Source organism: Paramormyrops kingsleyae, chromosome 15 (assembly GCF_048594095.1).
Source record: "Paramormyrops kingsleyae isolate MSU_618 chromosome 15, PKINGS_0.4, whole genome shotgun sequence".
NCBI lineage: Eukaryota > Metazoa > Chordata > Actinopteri > Osteoglossiformes > Mormyridae > Paramormyrops > Paramormyrops kingsleyae.
Genome location: NC_132811.1, coordinates 17,693,089 through 17,711,526, shown reverse-complemented (window position 1 = coordinate 17,711,526; position 18,438 = coordinate 17,693,089). Strand labels below are relative to the sequence as shown.

General features: G+C 40.6%; 2 protein-coding genes across 8 annotated transcripts in view; one reads left to right on the top strand and one right to left on the bottom strand.

Moving 5' to 3' along the window:
• Positions 1-10,356, bottom strand: part of mast2 (microtubule associated serine/threonine kinase 2) — a 106,045-nt gene extending 95,689 nt beyond the window's left edge. For all 5 annotated transcript variants that reach the window (XM_023794686.2, XM_023794688.2, XM_023794689.2 and 2 more), the window contains exon 1: positions 10,236-10,356. In XM_023794686.2, coding sequence (XP_023650454.1) covers positions 10,236-10,313 — 78 coding nt within the window. In that variant the 5' untranslated portion in view covers positions 10,314-10,356. The remainder of the gene's footprint in view (positions 1-10,235) is intronic.
• Positions 10,312-18,195, top strand: LOC111834890 (riboflavin-binding protein-like). Of its 3 annotated transcripts, none has more exons than XM_023794702.2 (6): positions 10,312-10,481; positions 14,550-14,695; positions 15,371-15,467; positions 15,803-15,931; positions 16,021-16,129; positions 17,778-18,195. In XM_023794702.2, exons 1-6 carry the CDS (start codon positions 10,312-10,314, stop codon positions 18,000-18,002), a joined length of 876 nt encoding a protein of 291 aa, XP_023650470.1. In that variant the 3' UTR covers positions 18,003-18,195. The 3 variants fall into 3 exon arrangements, with proteins under 3 accessions (XP_023650470.1, XP_023650468.1, XP_023650467.1); XM_023794700.2 differs by lacking the exon at positions 10,312-10,481 and adding an exon at positions 11,112-11,730; XM_023794699.2 differs by lacking the exon at positions 10,312-10,481 and adding an exon at positions 14,004-14,057.
• Positions 18,196-18,438: the final 243 nt, after the last annotated feature.

Here is an 18,438-nt window from a genome sequence, read left to right as displayed (position 1 = left end):
AGCAAAAAGATTTGCAATAAGTCAAAAACATTTGCAATTACAATGACAAAAAAAAAAAAAAAAAAACTCAATATCTTACATCAACTGCCAATGATTTTGAGTTTCCTTTGAAACCTAAATTTAAAGCAAAGCAAAAATTCAGCATGCAAACCACTGCATGAACCATTAAATGGAGCAACAATACATTCAGGATGCCTCAAAGGGATTCTGACTGATAGCATGTACGAAATGAAGTTACTGATAGAAGCTCTCCATGGAACCTCTCCTTAGGTGCTTGGGTACATGTATCAATTTTTGTTTTGCCAGAAAGAACCTGAATTTAACTACATTCATACAAATAAGCTCCTTCTGTATCTCAAGAGTTCAAGTTAATCTGGGGCTGGTGCAAGCAAGATGAGATTTATACCCAAGGAAGGATGCAACAAGCGTTACACAAAGCAACCAGTCATTTTGTTTACAGAAAGACAACACTCAGAAGAGGAAACTATGTACAGCCAACCAGATCATCCAGGTTAGTTGTTCGCCCCATTGTGATGACGAAGACTGCCTGATGGATAGATTCCTCTGGGCAATGCCCAGAAACCATTACTCACTCCAGCGAAGCCCTTGGATAAACCTGCTTCCTATATCCCTCCACTCCCCCGACAGCCTTGGTGACACACTCAGCTTTCGAGAACCATCTGAACAGACAGAAAACTGAAAACATGAAGGAAAAAGATGCCAAGGACAGCACTTTATCATGCACAGACAAAACACTGGCATAGACCTGCAGGGAATGCATCCCCCTCCTCTGCAGTGATCTAGAAAAGATGTGTGGCAACATGTACTGCTTCTTATTTTACCAATTTTTTATTTATTTTTTTTTACCAGAAAATGGCAAGCATCAAGATCAAGCCCAGGACCCATACTACACTGATCTCTGTCGCTGATGTCCAACAGATAAGCTTGTGTCAGGTAATGGCAATATATTTAGTCTTGTTGGCCAAAGAACCCAGTATCCCACCTCCATAACAAAACGCAAATTTCATCTGATGTTCGCTACATCACCAGAGACGCACAGCACAGCTGGAGGCTTCAGGCCCATGGGACAGGCTATAACTAATCTTATGCCGCAGGTAGTGCAGGTGCTGTGCCGGAATATCAATGATGCCCCAAAACTATGAAAGGTCACCATGGCAAGGAGGAGGTCATGTCACAAAGCTGACACACCACGGGGCTTCACATTCCTGAATGAAAGGGGGGGGGGGGGGGGTGGCAAAAACACTGCCTGCTGTCGTAGACCAGCTCATCTCCCGAAGCCAGGTCAGAAAGTCATGATAGTCTTCAGATTCTCGCTTCCCTTCCCTGGCTCCCACTGAAAACTAGCAAACTACACACTGAGCAGGCAGCTTTCCAATGATCCCTTTACACCGTGAACATCAACCTTTGACCTACATTACCCAAGGAAACAAGATCAGGTTTTGTAATGTGTGCCATTACGTTTTAAGTAACAGACACCTGACTAATACTTTTAAATTACTAATCTAGCCTCAGAAAATGACTACAAGTTACACTTACACTGAGATCCTGGGGAATCTAGGCTGATTTTTTTTTACTAATGCATTTTTATTCATGTCTGAATGTGGTAATCCTGATGAATATTTTTATGTAACCCAAATGAAGTACAAGCCACCTACACTACTTGGAATGATAGTGAGGTAAGGCAGTTCACATTTGTAAAAGTGATCTTTCAGCTCTTTGGTTTTATACAGTTGTACATGACACCAGGAAGGACAAAAGCAACTCAGTTTTCCAACTCCGATGGCAAAAAAAACACAAAATATTACAGTTCAACCACATCAATGGGTGACAAACAGCTTTTGGACATCTACCACGTTTTATTCATACTATTACCACTGAATTGTGCACCAGGCATCAATCCCCCCCCTAAACAGTTCAGCAAGGTATACAAACACTGCCAAATGCACTAAAGAGTTCAACCAAAGCATGAAAAATGTATTTTCAGATGCTCATTGAGTGTTATTTATTAGCAAAATACAGCTCACGCATATGGAGATGACACTTTTTGTATGGTTTGGCAGAAACTATTTCATTGCAAAGGGTCTTATGTTCATTACTCTTGGGTGGGGGATGTTAAATTCCAGCAAAGAAGCAATCAATGCATGATACTATTTAATCCTTTCTAGGGATGGCGAAAACTAAAAAATTTCTTGACCGACCACCGAGCCTCAGTAGCCGGTTGAAACCGGTTAACCGATTAGTTTAAAATATGGTACGCTATTTGAAATAACAGCCATTTCGAGCCGCGCCTGCAATTTCGCAACTCTGTCGCATCTCTCTGCCGCTCTGCCTCCCGCACACACACACACACACACACTGCCACTCACGTCACTTTTTTTAAATCCCCTACAGCGCGAAACATGAGTCCCGCAAACGCGGCGCCGAAGAGCTTGTTGTATGTAATCGTAGGACAAATGGCTCCTTAGTTTCAAATGGTTTGGGTACAAGGTGATCGCTTTGAAAATAAAGGCGTTTGTCTAGGTTAGAAGCTCATTTGAAACATTGCCACGGCTCATTTAAGAAAATGACAGCTCCGAAGAGACGCCGCTTTAGTTGAGGTAGAAATGGTCCCACACACTACTTTTCTTTGCACGCTTCATCCTGTCGTCTGCCCTGGCTCTAACATCGAGTGTTTTAGCCTGTTGCCTTTACTTTTCGCAAACCTTGTGAGCGCGCGAACCCAAACGCTGTGACCTCGCGCCAAATGTTTTTATTGGTTTATTAAGCACAAACAGGCGAGTTATGAAAAATTGAGTGTGAGGGATAATTTGTTCACTTAACACAAAAAGATGAGGAATGAGATGGCTAACTGTAGTAGCGTATAGTCCACTGTCTATAATAGCCTAATTTAGATATCACTTTTTTTTAACCGACTATCGACAACTTTGACCGGTTAACGTTGATACGGTCAACCACCGGTCAAACGGTCATCGGTTAACATCCCTAATCCTTTCCTTCAGGTTTTTTTGAAGAAAAAACAGCAAAAAACAAAGGCTGTAATTTGGCTTTGAATGGTGTTTTGTATCCAGCTGCATCAGCTCTTGCTCAATTTTTGCATATGCAAGGGGGCAAAGCAACAGGTAGCGAAGTGTGAAGATGTTTTGAAAGCTAAAACCTGTCAGAACAGCAGTTTTGATTGCTGTTGAGAACATAATCTGCAAGTCATTTCACCTTGTCAATCAAAAGGTGCTACTCATATGCCGTCTTCTTCTTACAACCAGTCGCCTCGGGTTTGACTGCAACTTTGATTATACCGGCTGAACACTAACTCAAAGGCAGATACTGTACTACAGAGGATTATAAACCTCTGAAGAGGAGCAGAAGTTGTGTCAAACAATGGGGGGGTATGTACAAGTCATTGTGTATAATTTACTGGGGGCAAATGATCGCAAACAAAATGGGACACAGCGGTTAACTTGTATTTTATATTATTACCTGTGACGTTCATAATTCATCACTAAATGTGGCCAGCATATTGCTCATTCGTTTACCACAGAATAAAAGAAAATATGCAAGCAAAAAGGTATTCATTGATGCCTTCTCGTACAAAACTAATTTCATCTGTTCAATTTCTGCTCCGCTCCTTCTCTCTCTTATCCCAGAACTCCCACATACCTTACAAGTTAGCGCCAGTGCATGTGGTCAACCAACCAATCATCAAGATTGGGCTTAACAGCGGCTGTACTTCCTAAGGAGGCTGAGGAAGTTTAGTAAATCAACCAAAAATCCTCAGCAACTTCTACAGCTGCATTGTGGAGAGCACACTGACCAGCTGCATCACCGCGTGATAAGGCAGCACTGCAGCTATGGACTGTAAACGCCTGCAGAGAGTAGTGAAGACTGCGGAGAAGATCATTAGGACTCCGCTGCCCTCTTTGCAGAGCAGCAACCACCGCAGAGTCCAGAGGAGGGCTGCCTCCATCCTTAAAGACCCCACACACCCCCAACACGGACTGTTCACACTCCTGTCCTCAGGACGGAGGTACAGAAGAGTGAAACCTAGAACCTCCCGACTCAACAACTGCTTCTTCCCTACTGCCATCAGACTCCTTAACAGCCGACAGGAGTATAATTAATGGACATCATACTACCATAACATTACTACCTCATACTGTAATTTTTTGCACATTAACCTCTTTTGCACATTACACTTAAAAATATCTATTTTCTATTTTTCCTATTATATTGTACCTTGGCATTTTGTGTGGACAGCAAAGTAAGCTGTAACCATACAGTTTCCTCAGGGATCAATAAAGTATTCTGAATCTTAGTCTTACATCAAAACTGTGTCAGTATTCATTCGTGTAAAAAAGGCCCTTACTACATTACACCGAGGTTTGAGAGATCAAGATCTTCCCTGTGTGTGTGTGTGTGTGTGTGTGTGTGACTCAAGTCTAACAGGCCAATGACCTCTCCTATACCCAAAGACCTGAAGCACAAAGACATTTCCTAGACATTTAAGCATAAAGTAGGGATGCGCCAAGCCTAGTATCAGGACTAATACCATGCTCATGTCCTCATCACAAAGTGCAGATGCCTATAACCAATACCACATAATGACACGAGTGATATCGTTAATGAGTAAAATAAAAACAGGAAAAAATATGAGGTGTGAAAACACTTCAAAGTTAATAAAATTAAAAAGCATATTCGTCACCAATGGCAACTGCTTCGCACAATCCAAGGAAAAAATTTAATAAAAACTAGAGAGACAAGAAAAGTGGCAGCTTTGAATTATCTGCAGACATGGATTCTCGCAAAGCTGAAATGGACCTTTGTGAGATATTGCAATACTTTTCCCCGTCACTAATAACTGGACTGTGTACATTTAAGGTACAAAAGATAGAATTTATTTATGGACTAATAAGTATAAACCTAAACAATACGGACATGTCCAGGTAAGTATGCTTTAAGCATTAAACTATAAGGGACAATGCACACCATATAACTTCCATATTATGTGTTTTTATACATATTTATTAACAAATCTGTGTCTATTCGTGCTGTGGCCATCCATGCATAGCATGTTTCTGTGTCATTTATTCTTCTGTTATGTATAAGACAATGCAGAAGACAATAGTATGCAGGTCAGATAGCTCAGATTATAGAAATTAATGGCAGTGTGAGGTAGACCAGAGACAAAATGTGCCATGCAAGTATTTTACATTTGGTATATGATGGTTCCTAAATATTTTGGGTTTAGGAGCCAATGGTTTCTAAAGTTTTTGTCTGGAGCCCTGAACTATGACAAAGCAGTAAAGTCAGCTTTATATTCAGTTTTCCAGCAGTAATATCTTCCAACAAAAACAAGCAACGCCCCTTAGTTTTCCAGCTTTTTTTTTTTTTTTAAATAGGCAAATTTTAATTAATATTACAATGCTCATGTGCGCACTTCACATTCAATAGCCTGTCGTGCTTAGTCACTGGTGGTGAATGGACACGGTTCAATGTATAAAAACACATAATACGAAAGTCATATGGAGTGCATTGTCCACCACAGTTTAATGCTTAAAGCACTCTTAACTGGAAATGTCTGCATCATTTAGATTTATACCTATTTGTCCATTAATTCTCTTTTATACTTTAAATGAACGTGGTAAAAAGTCCATCCCCCCTTTGCGAGATCTCACAAAACTCCAGCTTTTGTCTTTTTCCAACCACCGATTTTTTCCCCCTCCATGTCCCTTCTGGGGCTCTGCAATAATTGCTGCTCACTGCAGAAGTTTTGATTTTAAAAAAAAAAAAGGGGGGGGGGAAGGAAGAGATGGCTTTTCGAAAAAAAAAAAAAGAAGATTACATGAACCACTCATAACGCATAATTCTAACACAGTCACAGCTTTCTGTGCTACAGGAATTGAAGTCAGCAGCCCCCGCCTCAAAGCTGGATGCGTGCTCCCTAGCGACCCCACTTGGGAGAGGAGAATGCTTGACTGCCAGGAACAACACAAAGAGCACCAGCCACCTCAGACAGCAGAAGGGCTCTGTTCCAGATATTACACCACAGTACAAAACGCAAACCACCCACCCCAGCTGGGGGGGGGGGGGGCATCCAGACCACAGGGATGAATGGTGTTGAACCACAGTCCACTTCAGACCTGCCTTTCCCTGCATCTGTCTGAGGAAACCTCCACCAGTCAAACAAAGATTTCTCCATTAAAGATTGCAGGGATAACATGTTAAAGAGCCAAAATTGCAGGTTTTCTGCAAGGGGGTCCCCAACACTATCCTCTACCAACAGTGACTCATGTTGGAGACCGGAGCAGTAAACAAGATGGTAAATTTACTGGCTAGTGAGTTAGAGAAAAACTGCTCAAAAAACAAGATGCAAATGTTTTCTGATCCTCTCCACAGTCACAGTGCAACATCTGGATTGTGCCACATTAATCTACCAGGTTTAACACAGCTTAAATGCAAAGCAGGCAATGAAAAGCATCTCATTAAACAGAATAAATTATGTATGCTATTGAATTGATGGTTTGCTTTGAATCAGCCCAGGCTACAGGAAAATTAAAAAGCTTGTTTATTGCTGGTCTGAAAGCTCGCACAGAACAATAACCATGCCACAACCACGACTGAGTCACAGGATTGGGGGTGGCATTTTTAATCTTTCAACACTGCACAAATAAACACACATAAATTCACCATGGACTCGCATACAATCATAGCGGACATTGACAAACACACCAGTTTTTATTAGTAAATCTAAAGCATACCAAATCCCTTCTCAAAACAGGCAAGAAAAGAGATTCAATACTTTTAACCACGGCTATATACATTATGGAACACACTTTCTATGTCCATCCATCCATCTTTCTACCAGTTATTAGTCAGGGTCACAAGGCTTATGCAAGAATTTTAAATAGCTGATTCTACCAATAATTATTTTCAGACAATAAAGTGAAACGTTGCTGCTCTAAGAAAGGAGATGAGAACACTGACTGTATCTATATCCATAAGGCATCTCACACAAAAGTTTCAAAATTAACTGCAGACAAGATCATTCTGAGTCAATATGCAGTGCTGACCAGACTCTTACAAGCAGCACCACTTTGAAAGGTTTTTAGTCAATTTATAGTGAATGTATTTTAAGCACTTTGGAGAACATTTCACTGAAAAGCAATCTTTACAATTAGGGATGTTAACCGATGACCGTTTGACCGGTGGTTGACCGTATCAACGTTAACCGGTCAAAGTTGTCGGTAGTCGGTTAAAAAAAAAGTGATATCTAAATTAGGCTATTATAGACAGTGGACTATACGCTACTACAGTTAGCCATCTCATTCCTCATCTTTTTGTGTTAAGTGAACAAATTATCCCTCACACTCAATTTTTCATAACTCGCCTGTTTGTACTTAATAAACCAATAAAAACATTTGGCGCGAGGTCACAGCGTTTGGGTTCGCGCGCTCACAAGGTTTGCGAAAAGTAAAGGCAACAGGCTAAAACACTCGAGGTTAGAGCCAGGGCAGACGACAGGATGAAGCGTGCAAAGAAAAGTAGTGTGTGGGACCATTTCTACCTCAACTAAAGCGGCGTCTCTTCGGAGCTGTCATTTTCTTAAATGAGCCGTGGCAATGTTTCAAATGAGCTTCTAACCTAGACAAACGCCTTTATTTTCAAAGCGATCACCTTGTACCCAAACCATTTGAAACTAAGGAGCCATTTGTCCTACGATTACATACAACAAGCTCTTCGGCGCCGCGTTTGCAGGACTCATGTTTCGCGCTGTAGGGGATTTTAAAAAAGTGACGTGAGTGGCAGTGTGTGTGTGTGTGCGGGAGGCAGAGCGGCAGAGAGATGCGACAGAGTTGCGAAATTGCAGAAATGGCTGTTATTTCAAATAGCGTACCATATTTTAAACTAATCGGTTAACCGGTTTCAACCGGCTACTGAGGCTCGGTGGTCGGTCAAGAAATTTTTTAGTTTTCGCCATCCCTATTTACAATAAAGTATAACCAAATATGACAAAAATAATTATAAAGCATTTTATATACAAACACACACACACACACACACACATATATACACACACACACACACCATAAAAAATATATAACATGTACTAATACAGGAAGTGACTATGAAACCAAATTCAGCTCAACTTCTCCTTGAAGAAACCCTGATAACACATAATAACCATAAAGAAAAGCTGGCAGACAGCAACAAGAAATTCTACTGTACAGCTTGTAACTTTGTAATTGTCATTACAGGCCTAAGTCAAAGTGCAAACTTAAGACCATGTGTAATATTCTCTAGTCAAATCTCATTTTGCTTCAGTAATTACATTTGCTGGTAAGATCCAGGCTTAGCCTGATAAAATTTAGATCAGTAATTTTTTTAAATGCTGCAGCAGAACAGGCCTAAAACCCAATAAAGAAAAGAAAGACATTGTTTAGCAGGTTTGTTCTAAATGCATTACGATTAATATGGCTGTTTATCTCAGCAAGCATATCACTGGGGGGATAAAGTGTAACATTTTACACTGAAATGTTCTGTAACATTGTTCCTTCCTGCAGAAAACTCTAAAATCCTCAATCTCCCCAAAAGACCACAGATTTCATTAATGGATTTCAAAAGGTTATTTTAAAAAGGTCAGTGACAGCACAGATTAATAGAGTAACCAAAAATGACTGTCCAACCCAAATTACAGATAAAAATTACATACAAAAATGCATGCCTGCGATACATCAACATCAGTTTGCTCAATGCAACCCCCAGCTCCATAAGGAGATAAAGAAGCAACTGGAGTTACTAAGGCACCACAAAGCTAAACCAGAAATAGTTACAACACAGCATGACTTTATACCGCTGAAAACCATACCAATACATTACCAATTTATGTAAAAGTGTCTACAGGAAACAACAAACATGCCCATTTCTTCTTCAGCGTATAAAAGTGCACACCAATGAAGGACAGAGACCAATGGCACCTGGACCTGATGTTTTCCAGCCCCACAGTAGTCATATTTAGCCAGGTCAAGAAAGAGAGAGGAGTACAGGTGAGCACAGATCCCAACTCCAGGGCATCCAGAAAAGCTTCAGCTCTTTTGCCAGTGCACTAGCCTGCACTAGTAAGTGCCAAGCACTATGGCTTTTACACTACCACATTCAACAACGTGCATGCTTCTCCAAAGCAAAGCAGCAAGAAACCTGATACTAACATCACCACAATGAATACTCTCAACCTCAGGGGTCTCTGGCTCACACCCACAGACAGACTTTTGTATGGTTATGACAGAATTTAAAATTCTACATTAATGCTAAGACTGTTTTATCCAAGGAAAAATGAAAAGGTCTCATAATTAAAGAAGCAATCCATGGCTAATAGCAGTATCGCGGTTAGAGATGGCGACTCATACACTGAAGGTCGTTGGGTTAAAACCCACTCCAGGGACTCTAAATACCTTTGAGCAACTTCAATTGAATATCTCCACTAAAATATGCCATTGTAAAAAATTCAGAAAAGACACAAATTATTAAAAACAACTAGCAAAAAACAGGAAATTTATATACTCAAATTCTGTTACGGTTTCTGTCTGTACCAGAATACGCCTCAGAAGAATAACATTTTAAATATGGGTAATAGCAAGACTAAATGCACAGGGCCACACATCAGGCATCGTCTTACCCTAGCACAAGTAACATGCATCACAAAAAAAAAACAAAACGTAAATCCTTCAAGGCAAAACGAGCGCTCTTTCAGCGCCACAAATTAAATCTGACAGCTTTCAGGAGAACCCGCTCGTTAAATGCCTGCACCTGAACGCTTGCTTTTGGAAGCATCTAATTAAACACATTCGTGTCGTGCCTGAAAACGCCATATTCGTTACTGTCAATGATGAAGCATGTTTTGTGTACAAACATGTTACAATTTCGACTTTGTTTTCAAAATACGGGTTTGCAGGAGCACGGTCTCGTCTGAAGTGGCACGAGTGCACGGCTTAATTATGCAACAAATTAAGCTATTTTAAATTACAGTTTATATTTTGATTTTTTTTTCCATCACTATAATCTTGCGTTTGCTTTTACAACCACAATACAAATATTTAAATAAACGTTTGTTTTAGTGGTTCAGTAAGAAAGAATGCAAACAGAAGCGGACATTAACCGTGTTTGAAAGTTGAAGCGGCGGCGAGCCGCAGCCATCGTGAGCCGAGGACGCTCCCCACACCTACCTCGTCTCTCATTTCGACTCCACTCTCCTGTTCCGCGCTGCACAGCTTTCTTTTATTTTTGTTCTCAGTCTTCTTCATGTTTTCACCACCAAAAGAAATAAAAAAATACAAGATTTTTATCTCGCAGTCGATGCTGAGAAGCACTCCTGTCAGGAGGGTAAAAAATGAACACCTGGCAGCTAACGTTTTAGCTAGTCCTCTAAAACGATACTTCGACTGCAAGCCGTGTCTTTTTCAGCCACACAGGTAAAAATGCAAACGCTAGTAAGCATGTTTTAATCTTGCACCGTCGACTGAAGCTTGATGAAAAGGGCGGCAGAGAGGCTGAGTCGCGGCGGGCTGTCAGCCGGGCGGTCGGTGCTAGCGGCTAACCGGCTAGCCGGCTAACGGGCGGGCTGGCGTCAGTTTGGATGCCGCATAATTCTTGGTCTTTCCTCCTCCCCCAGTTGGATCGGTTGCCTGTCCTCCCACGAAACGCCGCTCGAAGAAGAAAAAAAATGCAGATTTTTAAATCTGCGCCTGAATGACTTGAAACGTCTCACGATTCTCCTCACTCGACTGCGCTCGCGCGCCCCATGTCTCGCTGTCCTCGCGATCCCAAATCGTATCAGCCTCGCTGCACCAAAAAGCCCAAATTGCCAGCTTATGTCATTTTATTTATTTATTCAGTATCACTGCGCCACGTATGCTCCTCCACCTTCCCAAAACGGCTTCGATACAAAAACCCAGACTAAAAGTTCAATTCACTTCCATGTGTCAAAATGAAATGCAATCGCAGCGCTCTGGCTGATTTTCCACGCACACCGCCCGGTTCGTGCTGTCAGTGTGCAGGCGCGCCGTACAACATCCTGCAGCTGCTTTTACACGCTCAAGCCTATGGCGGCCGCCATATTGCCGTAAGACAGGGTGTTCTGTTGTCAAGTTCATGTGACCACGCCTTCGTGGCTACACAATTGACATAGACTTTTACTTTTGCCGTAAATCCGACCATACGTGTAAGGCGTATTAAATTCGTAATAAAATAACAGTATAAAACGTTATATTCGAAAATTCTTTGTTTTGCCTGTACGCACCTAGAAATTCTATATCGACAATTAATCTTTATTATTTAATAGATTATACAACATATATTATTTGGTTGAGTGGCACTGCAGCAATCTGACTACATGAACTTTATGGACTGACTACTCTTTATGGATAATGCACACTGCGTAAGACTGCGGCATATTTAGGTGCAACCTCAACCTTACATACTGTTCAGGGTTCGGACAACAGGGTAATTTTCATAGACACAGAAAGTTCCTACTCAGAAAATGCTGCAATTGCACAGCTCCCCAAAACCACCAAAGCGAGGCAGACATCTTTCTGTACGTCAAACCAAAGGTCGCCAGATGTTTCTCTAGAATGAAGACCGGGTTGGTGTTTCTGGTGATCAATTGGACACCGATGCAGCGAAAAAGTCCTATGTACTCTGAAATCGAATAACCGGAAAACGGTAAATCACTGGACAGTTACTATTGATTTCACCGACAAATAAAATATTTTAAAATGGAACATTTTATCGACATGTTGGCTGTGAATTGTCATTTCTCATTTTCCGAGTTCGTTGTGGTAATTTGTATGGTGAAAACAAGCCTAGACTAGTTTCAAACACTGGAACTGGTTTGGTATTTCGGTTATTGTGAAATGCGATCAATTAAATATTGTGCTGCTAACTGACCTTCCTTTTTTTATTATTTCGATGAAGCAGTGCCTCAGCCTGATTGTCCTTCCTGCGTATGTTTTTCTGAAGGGTAGCACATATTTAAACTATTCTTTGCATTAATCGTGATAGTGGTACTGGCCTCTGCATAATCAGCAAAATCCGCTTCCTTTCCTAACATCCTCTCGACTTTTTTGAACCAAAATTTTGCGGAAACATCCATCCATTAAGTCAAAGTACCCATTTCAAAGAGTTTTATTCTAGACTTTTGCGTACAGACATACCACAATATAAAGAGAAAGGAGGAGCTGCAGAGTAATGTTATAAGAACAGCGGGCAGTACGTAAAACTAAATGGTTTCATAATCATGCTGCAGATGCTAGCCGCCGACCTGAAACTATTATTTAGCGGTTCAACCACTCAGAAATCAGCTGTGTCAATGGGAATAAAACCATGCTATGTGTATCACTACATAAATGTGGGAAAGCAAGTGTAAGATAGTAAAACTACAAAAGCAACCGATATTCATGTTAAGCGCTGTTATAATGGAAATGTAAGCATATGTGTCTGTGTTTTTGCAGATTTTCATCAATTTTGAAGTGCCATTTTACCAAAATTATTTGATTTATTACATTTTTCAAAAATAGAAATCCTTTAATTTATCTAAAAGTTAATAGAAGGTTTTCACTTAAATTAGTCATTTGCTTGAGTCTTTGAGTCTGAGCTATCCAATTTTCCGTCAATTTATGTTAATTGCATCCTGAATTAAATGTCATAAGACTTCTGAAACATGTGCAACCCGAAGCCATAATTGTACTTTTTATGAAAAAGTACTTTTTTTGAAAGTTGTCGTGCAGTTAATTCTGGGCCCTGGTGTGTCGCGTCCGGCGGTTACTGTGTGGATTAGGCTGGCCCAAAACGTAATTGCATCGTGCTGCTGCCCCCTACCGCAGCGTAAGGATCACGGCAGGTTTGCCAACTGGGCTCATGCTATCTCGCGGCGTGACGGGACTGCAAAAGGGACAAGTTATACCACGGTTTACGATTTAGTGAAGATCTTCACTTCTCCATGACAAGTGTAAAACTAATATGTCACCTGCAACACTGCAGCCTTTCTTTTAATCATTGTTATGAAAAGAGACGAAATCAATCAGAATAAGAGGGAAAATTCTAGACAGCTCATTAGCATAAATAACATAACTGTCGGTCTTTATGTAGAGTTTATTTGTGGCTTGAAATCCTAGCTGTTGATTTGACAATTTTCCAGATACTTAAATCTCACACATTTTACTAACCAAAACATATTTATGAAAGTGGATAGTCAGCATCTGGTGATCTTGAACGTCTGTTTGCAAGCAAAAAAATAAAATATTCCATCATTGCCCATTTTAAACACATGCATTTTGTTGTCTAAAATGGTGCAAGTCCATGGCCTTAGTAACAAGATTAAGCATGATAATGAAGAATCTTTTAGGGAAAGTCTAACTTGGTCTTTTAGCCTTTTGCATTATTTTTTTAATGGGTGTGGCATTTATGTTTTGAGTATTCTTGTTGGTAGAGAATACAGATTTTATAGATTTAACTTTTTATATACGGCATACAGAAAAATTTAAATTGTTTTTATTAACATTAGTTTAAATATAGACACCACAATAAAGAATAAATAGATGATAGAAAATGGTAAACGAAAAGTAGAAAAATAAAGAAGACATTGACAATGTGGGGTTTCACTCAAAATGCACTCTATGCTAAAAATTGTGTTCTTTTTATTAGACTGACTCTTCACAAACTGCAGGGTGATTTTTGCAATGTCCACTTTTGGACTTTGGGATCTGTAGAGTGACGAAGTGGACCTATTGAGTAATGTAGGTTATTGGCATGTTTAAACCATTCTACATGGTCTTTGTTTTTTAATGTGCATCATGGATAAGGATTACAAGCAGCCAAAAGCTGAGTTCAATATAACTAAATAGATACTGTTTTATTATTAACCAAAATGGACAAAGTCTGTATTCAAATTCCTGGGTTCCTGCTTGTTGATTTAATGATAGCAGCAGAAGCTAAGTTCTCAGTGAATCTGCAGCACTAATGCAGTGGCACTGCTGGGTCCAGTTATTCAGGTGAGTGTTAATTGGCTAATCATACTTTTTAAAAAGATCATTAACATGTATTTCTGTATTAGCCCATGCATTTCTCCCTTGTTAAAGCAGACATCAGAAGTTTGTCTATTTCCAACTAAGAACCAACACCAGTGTTTGTGTTATATTCAGATGCAACTGCCTTTAAAAAAAAAAAAGACATACATTTAGGAAAATGAGGGGGAAAAGTACAATCTTGCAGTTCATCATGTCATCAAAGTATGTTCTTAAGATGATAATTCCAAATTACGTCATGTGGAAACATTCCTAAGGTGGGTCATGTTCCAGTAATTTTTATATATTACAAGTGGCATTGTGTGTAAACAACCCTGTGATGAATTCCTCCATGCCTAGAAAGTCATTAGTGTTTGATTTTGCACATGTGTGGGAAGCTGCGCTGAGCGGTAAGTGATAAAATGCTGCAATATGCTGTGACATACGGTAAGGTTAAAAGGTTGGTGACTGTGCTTTCAGGATGAGGCTGTGCGTCACTGTGCTGGGGGTGTTAGTGCTTCTGAGCGGCAGCCTGGCTCTCGAGGACAGCTGCCTGGGGGGGGCGCATCACAAAAACGCCCCGGGCCCCGAGAGGAACATGAGGGAGTGTTTCACATACTCCAACTGTGAGTAGCCTTCAGCATTTTCACTGCACCATAATTAAAATGGTCCATATTATTTTCTTTCTGAATGCATGCAAATTTGTATTTCTTGTTAATTCTATGTCAGGGTTCTTCAAATCTGGACCTCGATTCCAAATCCAGGCCTTGTTTTCAGTTCTCCCAAGTACTTAGTTTAATAATTACTGATTCTCATTGGCCAGAGGCTTCACACCTGGCTGACAGGTAAAGGAAGGCTGGAAAATCAACAGTGCTCGGACCTTGAGGACCGTGATTTGAATAGCCCTGTTCCATGTAATTGTTTTCACATGTTCAATATACCAGAATCAGAATTCACTTTATTGCCAGTACGAATATACCAGAATTTTAGTGGTACAGCACCAAACATGAAATACCTAACAATATTACAAGATATACAGGAGAAACACTTCACAGAATACTATGTGTAAAAATAAGAATACAAAAATTTTACAGAAGACGATTGTTAAGAAGACAGTGTAAGACGATAACAAAATGCACAATAGACCTTTATTATGAAAGTATTACTATGAAAGGAATTTGAAGTCAAAAACAGGAACTTTGACTATTGCAGCCTCACTTCAATGGAGTGAACAGAATTAAGTATTTTCCACATAAATAACAATTAATGTATAACCTACATAAGTTATATTCCACTTAAAGCTTCCTGCTGTCATGCCAACTTCACGGAAAAGCTTGTCTCCCCGGTGACAAAGGTGGACAATACCAGTTGGATTACCTGTGGAAATCTTAGCGATCGGTAAGTACAAGGTCACATCAGACAGGATGGCAGACAGGAACAAATAAACACCCATGGCCTCCCTCCCCATCTCACAGTAAGCATTACAGTTTTTACAAATTACCACTGCAGGAAGGTGGGGGGGAGCTTTAACCGTGTTACAGTTGACTCAGTGGGTAATATGGCTTGCTAGGCAATAAATAAATGTATAATCTCCTTAATTATAAAGTCACAACCATATTCAAACTGTAATTCTTGGAATCATTATGACATTTAAATAACGGAATGTTTGCTAGGTTAAAGTTTGCCATGATCTTACAAATACACATAATTTCTGTCTGGGTTTTGTTTTTCAGCTGTGAGGCATTCATGAAGAAGATTGAATGCTTCTACCAGTGCTCTCCACACGCAGCCCACTGGGTGAACAAGGACTATCCTGCAGGCTTCCTGAATGTCCCAGTTTGCGTGAGCTTCTGTGACGGCTGGTTCGTACTGTCACCAGGCTGTCCACTGCCGCCCAGATCTTTCAGCTTTTGATTTTTTTGTTGTCTAATCTCTTCCTTTCTGACTTTAGGCTGGAAGCCTGCAAGGACGACCTGACCTGTGCTAAAAACTGGCTGACAGACTTCAAATTGGATATCGATGGCAACCACTGTCAGCATGACTGTGTGCCATTCAGCAAAGTATGAAATACATTTTTGTGAATATGGATGTGCTGCTTCTGTTTGCCACAGCGGATCATGTGTTTCCATCTCTTCCTGCCCTCTGCATCTCCCTCTTTCACACCAACCACCTGCATGTCCTCTCTCACCACATCCATAAACCTCCTCTTTTCCTCTTGCCTTGAAGCTCTATCCTCATCCTTCTTCCAACATACTCAGCATCTCTCCTCTGTACATGTCCAAACCAATGCAGTCTCGCCTCTCTGGCTTTGCCTCCAAACCGTCCAACCTGAGCTGTCCCTATAATATACTCATTCCTAATCCTGTCCATCCTCGTCACTCCCAACGCAAATCTTAACATCTTAACCTCTCCACTCTAGAGCATTTCTCCACCTCTCCAGTGTCTCCTCCACCTGCTCCCTACTCTCACTACAGATCATGATGTCATCTGCAAACATCATAGTCAACAGGGACTCCTGTCTCATCTGTCAATCTGTCCATCACTACAGCAAACGAGAAAGGGTGCAGAGCTGGTGACCCTTGATGTAATCCAACCTCCACCTTGAATGCATCAGTCACTCCTACCACAAACCTCACCGCTGTCACTCTGCCCTCATACAGTACATATCCTGTACTACTCTTGCATACTTTTCTGCCACTCCCAACTCCCTCATACAATACCACAACTCCTCTCTATGCACCCTGTCATAGGCTTTATCTAGGTCCACAAAGACACAATGCAGCTCCTTCTGACCTTCTCTACACTTCCCCATCAACACCCTCAGAGCAAACATTGCATCTATAGTGCTCTTTCCTGACATGAAACCATTCTGCTGCTCACTAACCATCACCTCTCTTCTTAACCTAACTTCCACTACTCTTTCCCGTAACTTCATGCTGTGGCTGATCACCTTCACCCCTCTGTAGTTACTACAGCTCTGCACATCACCCTTACTCTTGAAAATTGGTACCAGTACGCTTATTCTCCACTCCTCAGGCATTCTCTCACTTTCCAAGATTGTGTTAAACAATCTGGTTAAAAACTTCACTGCCACCTCGCCTAAACACCTCCATGCTTCCACAGGTTTATCATCTGGCCCAACAGCCTTTCCATTCTTCATCCTCGTCATAGCTGTCCTTACTTCCTCCTTGCTAACCCTCTGCACTTCCTAATTCACTATCTCTACCTCATCTACTGTAACCTTCTCTCTCTCTCTCTCATTCTCTTCATCCATCAACCCTTAAAAATACTTCTTCAATCTGCTCAACACACTCTCCACATTTGTGAGTACGATTCCATCATTATCCTTTATCACCCTAACCTGCTGCACATCTTTCCCAGCTTGGTCCCTCTCCACCCCCAAAAACATTTTAATAACGATGTCAGGTATACATGGACGGATGGGGGCAGCACTGTAGTCTCAAAATTCCAAGGTTGTGGGTTTAATTTAGTGTTTGTGTGTGGAGATTCCCTGGGTTTCTCTAGTTCATGAAGGTAGTTCCTTTAGTTGAAGTGATGTCTGTAAATTTCCCTTGGTGTGTGCATATCAGCTTTGTGATGGAGCAAAAAAAAAGAAAAAGAAATATGCTTCAAAAGGTTTGAGGACTCAGTCTCATTTGTAGGAAAAACAACTGTAAGTTTATAATGCTTATTCTTCTATTTGCGTAGATGTACAGCAACGGAACAGACTTGTGCAACTCCATGTGGGGCCCATCATTCACAGCAAGTTCATCAAATTGTGCCTGCCTGCAAATGGATGCTCAGGACAGTGTGGCTGTGCCTCATATGCTACACTCAGATTCCAAATCCAGCAGCTCTGCAGCCAGCCAGGAGAAGGCCTGCCAACACGTATGGCTCAGTAAGGAAAAATTTACAGGGAAGCAAGAGCAGTGAATCTACTTACTGCACACAAACACCCAAACAACCACCTACGCTTTTAAGGCACTGACCATCAAGCAGAATAATCTGCTTCAACGTGTCTCAACAGACATACATGGACCTGTGTAGGTTTTTAAAATAAATGTATACAATCAAAGCTTTTCTCTTTAAACAGATGTATTCATGAATAAAGACCCCATTTCCACAATACCTGTGTATTTTATTTTATCCTGTACTGAGGAAATTCATGTTTTGTAAAATATTTCTTTTATGTAAAACAATGTTATTTAAAAAATCCTAAATTACTCAGAAGTATTAAGTATTTCCTAAAGTGTCAAATGCAGTTAATTCTAAGTATTTGTGAAGTTAATCATGCAGTGACTTAAACAGCAGAATGTACAGTAAGTTGTGTGTTGTCGTGGTACCTCGTGTTAGTACAGTACATTTATCG